The sequence below is a fragment of the Filicampus tigris genome, chromosome 19 (assembly GCF_054856515.1).
Source record: "Filicampus tigris isolate MCC_2025a chromosome 19, RoL_Ftig_1.0, whole genome shotgun sequence".
NCBI lineage: Eukaryota > Metazoa > Chordata > Actinopteri > Syngnathiformes > Syngnathidae > Filicampus > Filicampus tigris.
In genome coordinates, this window is record NC_141235.1 from 12,961,495 (window position 1) to 12,967,494 (window position 6,000).

The window sequence follows — 6,000 nt, forward strand, 5'->3', positions numbered from 1 at the left end:
GATTAACCAAATACAGATTTTTAAGTGAACCCAAACATAGTGCAAACAATAATCAAATTATAAATTTAAGTCAGCAATATTTACACAGATACCATAACACTTTCTTATTCTGGAAGGCAAAGCGCACAACTTCCAGCCGCGGAAGAAGCTAATTTAGCAATTGATACGCTTAACTTTCATTAGTAAACATCACGTAAAACACTTAATGAATCATTCTGGTGCAACAAGTAATGGCAATTACAAACAAGCAACGGGGATTCTGTGACTCGCTTCGCTTCCTCCAGACTCTGGGACCCTGGTGCCCAAAGGAAATGCCAAATCAGAGAACATGACTTTGGACCACTGAGCAAGCAGTCCAGTCCTACTGATATAAATTAACATTTTCATGTTATTCAAATTTTTTGATGAGAACCTGTATATGCATCCATCCATTATCCAAACCGCTTATCCTCACAAGGGTTACGGGGGTGCTGGAGCCTATCCCAGCTGACTACAGGCAGTAGGCGGGGTGCACCCTGAATTCGTTGCCAGTCAATCGCAGGGCACACAGACAAACAACCAATTACACACACACAGTCACACTGAGGGACAATTTAGAGCGTTCAATTAGCCTACCATGCATGTTTTTGGAATGTGGGAAGAAACCAGAGTACCCAGAGAAAACCCACGCAGGCACGGGGGAGAACATGAAACTCCACACAGGAAGGCCGGATTTGAATTTATGGATATGTACAGTGCTGGGCATTCTGTCCTGGGGGCGGAATGGTCCATCCCTCCGTCCCCGGGAAACAGGTGGTGGCATGTTTAAAAAAAGAGACGGACTAGGCAAGGGCGGAGGTGGATTTTAGTCCGTCCTACTAACCGTCCCTCATGAGTGTAACGTGGTGGCGAGGAGGCCAAAAGTTCATCTCAACCTACTGGGCGAAAGGGCCAAAATGACAAAAATTGCCTACGAACTCTTCAAACGCGCCACTAGTTACCCAACTGCGTGTACTTACTTGCATTGGGAACACCCCGGCTGGAACGCTGTGCACTGGACACGTTCGGTCTGTACGGAGGGGTGACGACAAGGAAGAATGTGAAGAAGAATGAGATGAAGAAAAAGAAGGAGAAGAAGGAGCGCTAGCATTTGACCGCTGGAAATTTGAAACCTGAATGCCGCAGGAATTTAAACATAACCAAGAACCAGAGTTGGGGTAGCCATCTACCACTATATGTGAAATCTAAATCCAGTCATTGATTAATGGATAATATCCAATTGCATCGCCTTAATTTAAAATAAGGTAATATAGTTCAAATATGTGCCAATGAGAAGTGATATGAAGAGTGACACTATTGATATCATATTAAAAATGACTAAACATAAACCATCTCTCAAACTAATGTCATTCTGGACAACATAAGGCACCACTATATATATATATATATATATATATGCAGACACACACATTTTATCTCCAATAAAACATATATATTTTCCTCTTTTCCAATGTGCAACTTGGTCTGTATATGTTTTTGTTGTTGTAAAAATATAATTCCAAAAAAGGTGTCCAAAAAAAAAACGGTTACTTAATAATATATGTACCCGTAGATTGTGCTTTTTTTTAAATAATGCAGAACAACGATAATCATAATAATGCGGGGATATAAAGTAAAATGTGTTTCATTTCCACATTTACTGCCACCATGTGTCACACAACTGAGACACTATTTTCAAACAAACACTTGGCATGAAAGGTCACAGTTAAGGTCTTTTAACATGAGTGGGTGATGATGATGAGTCACAAATACCGTATATGGCTCAAAGTGGAATTTACCGCATCTTATTTCCAAGTTCATCATTATAAGACTTTTTTTTTTGTCATGCACGCCAACCTTTCCGTATACATACTTACCACTTTCAGAGAAGAGGCGGCTGCTTAATTAACCCACTGTTGTTTGTTTTATATGAACAATAAAACAAATGTGTGTTTTTCATCCATTTAATAAATCCCACAACAAGCATGTAAGTTTTGTCTTACATTACGTTATTCTTTTACAAGTGAACGACATGTACAATAGGCTATTATGCTATTCGATTTAACATGTACACGAGACTAAATGATTGCAAAAATAGATCATATGTCTTCCAACTTTACATAAGAACAAATATACATTGCATTAGAGTCCCTAAAATCAGAACATACAACAAGGCACAACGGGAAATGCGTGTTAGGATTAACACTGTTTCAATAACTTAGACAATTTAGAAATGTTATTGCAGTTATTCCTCATGAAATTATCCTCTTTTTTAAACATATACATTTAACAACCGCCCTTGTTGATAACTACTATTGTATATTCTGTGTGGACAAAGTGCAATTATATGACAGTCTGTCATCTTCGAGCGTGGTTGGGCGCAATTACGCAACAATTCTCAGTCGCGTGCGTTTAAGTTCGTCAACCATCAGTTCGTAATGATGAACGTGTTAAAAAAAAAAGAAGAATGCAATGCTTGGGTTAGTGCCGCGCTGACCGCAAGCGTCCCACCTAGGCACAAATCCCGTTGGTTGCGCTGATGCTGCCGGTGCGCTCTAACGCTGAGCCGATGGACGAGGACGACGACGAAGTGGAGACAGCGGAGGACTTCCTCTCCTTTTGCCTCAGGTGGATTTTCGTATGCCTCTTCCTCTCGTCGCTCCTGGCGAACTTGCGCCCACAGAAGTCGCAGGCGAACGGCTTCTCCCCCGTGTGCGTGCGTATGTGAGTGGTGAGGTGGTCGCTGCGGCTGAAGTTCCGCATGCAAATCCGGCATTGGAATGGCTTATGTCCGGTGTGGATGCGAATGTGTCTGGTGAGCTCGTCGGAGCGGGAGAAGCGCCGGTCGCAGCCCTCTGCCGGACATGGGTACGGGCGCTCGTGGATCGGCGTCTTGCTGGGTCTGTTCGGATACTTTCTGGGTCGCAGGATGGGCCTCAGTGGGAGATTCTGGGGGCTGTATGCGGAGGGGAGCCTCGGTGGGCCTCCCCCGTCGGTGCTTGGACCACCCATCGTGTAATTTCTGATAGTGTTCAGTGGGGTCAAAGGTGGAGGGACGCGGAACGTGTCAAGGGAACACGGGCCGAACGGTTTCCGATCTGGGATGTTTGGGGCGTGCATGTCTCGCTGACAAGCCGGCTGGAAGAAACCAGGGTAGTCGGGGATCATCGGGAAGAGTCCCGACACGTCTTGGCTGCTGTGCTGCTTGGGGGACGAGTACGAGGGTGGCGGGTAAGAGGCAATGTGGCAGGTGGACGTGGAGAGAAATGCCGATGGATCCTGATACACCTCCGCGCAGGCAGCAGCGGAATACGGCGGTGGAGGGGAGTAAAGCTGATGATGCTCTAGCTCAACTTGGTTCTGATGGGCCGCAGCCATGGTGCAACTCATATTTCGGCTTGAAAAGTGACTGGGAGAGCCAGAGGAAGCCGGAGAAGAGGACGATGACGTGCATGGAGGAGGAGGGGGAGGAGGAGGAGGATGGGCAACGTTGAAGATGCCCGAGACGATGTTGATGACTCCTTCGGGGTTCCAGTTTGCGGGGTACTGGGAGTCGATGGAGAACTTCCCCATATATGTGAAGGTCTGGTTGCAATGTGAGGAAGGTTGGGAGAAGCCGCCGGAGTAAGATGAAAGGTCCAGAGAACGCCTCTCTGCGCTCATTTCTGCACTCATTAAGGGATCTGGGAAAAAAAACAAAATAGATCCTTAGTGAAATACTTTGCTGATGATTAATGTGATCACAACGATATACGCACGAGGCCACACGTGCACTCATCTCCATAGAACTAACGAGTTAGCATCCAAACTTAATTCATATCAAATTGGAAAATATCGTTTTTCAATAAATAATTATTTGACAAAGAAACTTCCACGACTTCAATTTCACTCGTGTCTTACCTGCAGCCACATTGATCTGGTCGTAATGTGGTCCCAAGTCAGAGTTGGGAAAAATGGCAACTGACGTGGGCAAGCCGCTGGCGATGTCATCCACGGAGTACACGTTCTCAAACCCCCCGAGAGTCATCGGCACCTTCTCCAGAGTTTTAGCCGTCATCCTGGCAGAAATACAACCGTTTTTACGACCTTAATTCACACACGAGTGTTGAAAGTTTAAGCCACGAGTGGGTTACCGCTGCATGTCTGTTAATATAAGAAGAGAGCAGAGGGGTGCTCCATAGTTGTGACACGCTTAGCACGCGCTGGTGTCTCAAGGTTTAACAAATCGTAATATTGTTCGGGTGTAGCGGGCCCATAAGGGAACCCTTTTGAATGTAGTCCCTACGTCATTAACCAAATATGGAGTGGGCGGGGGGCGGAGCCCCGAGTGCTGATTGGCAGGGAAGCTCCGTGACGGTTGAAAGTAAAAGTGAATCACTTGTCAATGGAGAACCGAGCGCTGAGGGAATAAAAAGAAAAAAGAGCGGAGATGTAATTTTAAAACACAGACAGACAATCCATGTAAAATACAAGCAACAAATCTTCACTTATTCTTAGGCACTGTTATTGTTTACACAGGAGCGTTGTATCTTGCACTAGTCTGTAAAAGAATTTCCGGCTCAGGTCTTAAGACCATAAAAGGATGAATCCGGTGAGCTGCCCTTTTTTGCAGTTTCGTTTCCGGTTTTTGATCAACATCGGAAAGTGACGAGTTTTATCGAGTGGGAACACAAGTTCGAACCATAATCAAATTAGAAGCACCCAGTGGAATTTATTTTTTGGGTGCAACAGCAATGTTCATGGAAACTAAACGTTTATCAGTGTGATCTGATTGTACTCGATTAACATACTGAGATGTGGTGAGGCATTTATTTTTCTTATGTCAATTATGAAATAATCCCTGTGTCCCAGTGAGCCCCCCGTGGCATTAGGTACAGTCTCTCCCGCTCTCTCTCTCTCTCTCTCTCTCTCTCTCTTTCTCTCTCTCTCTCACTCTCTCTGTCTCTGTCTCTCTCTGTCTCTGTCTCTCTCTCTCTCTCTCTCTCTCTCTCTCTCTCTGTGTGTCTCTCTCTCTCTCTCACTCTCTCTATCTCTGTCTCTGTCTCTGTCTCTCTCTGTCTCTGTCTCTCTCTCTCGCTCTCGCTTTTACTGCCACTCACACCCACACACATGCTCACGCAGACAAACACACACGCATACAGACACACCTCATTTAACCTGGTAAATTCCCTCTGTAGGTGGAGGATGTTACCATACAAGAAAACATTGAACACTTCAAGTGGAATTTGGTTTCCATATCGTCTGTGTTGCCGAGCCCATATGCGCACAATAATTTTAAATATGCTGTAACAGTGGCTGCCAAACACTCCTCGGACACTAACTAACTAACTAACTAACTAACTAACTAACTAACTAACTATAGAAACTGAAAAAAAGATGTATACATACAACTTAGTATTTTGATATTCATTGATATAAGATTTTGCCTCATATTCCACAAACATAACATTAATCAGAATGCTGCATGTGTTTAGGCTAATGGGGGCGTATAGAACATACTTTAAGGAACATTTTTGACTAATTCCACCTTTAACTGCCTTTTCTACAGAATAAATAGTTTTTGTGTCATCTGCACGTCACAATGCCATTAGAGAACAGAGAAAAAGAAGAGACGTTTCCCAGCATGCTTTGTCGATGTTACAAGTAACACTTGTTATTGTGTTATCATGTCTCTTTTTTTAATGTTTTGTACAGACAGGGTGTAATATACTTACAGTAGTGTTGTTTTTAGTTGTGTATTAAACTATTGCTACTTTTGGTATTAAATTAATACTACTTGTGACACCCGTAATAACTAAGGTAGTGCAGTCAGTACTTTATATAACATATTGGCCTAGTGTGACTACATAATGTGCAAGTGCAGTTGTGAGAAGATATTTAAACCTCTTGGGGTACCATATGCACTTTATTTGCCGCACTATATGAGAGCAAATTCTATGCTGATTTTAAAGTAGTGATGTAGGCCGTAGAAAATTGATGCGT

General features: G+C 43.8%; 1 protein-coding gene across 1 annotated transcript; it reads right to left on the bottom strand.

The window, feature by feature from the left end:
* Nucleotides 1–1,968: 1,968 nt before the first annotated feature.
* Nucleotides 1,969–4,270, bottom strand: egr2b (early growth response 2b). Its single transcript, XM_086016953.1, has 3 exons — nt 4,152–4,270; nt 3,919–4,076; nt 1,969–3,701 (listed from the first exon to the last, which is right to left on the bottom strand). The coding sequence occupies exons 1-3, from the start codon at nt 4,157–4,159 to the stop codon at nt 2,530–2,532; spliced, it is 1,338 nt and encodes a 445-aa protein (XP_085873079.1). The 5' UTR covers nt 4,160–4,270; the 3' UTR covers nt 1,969–2,529.
* Between the last annotated feature and the right edge of the window lie 1,730 nt (nt 4,271–6,000).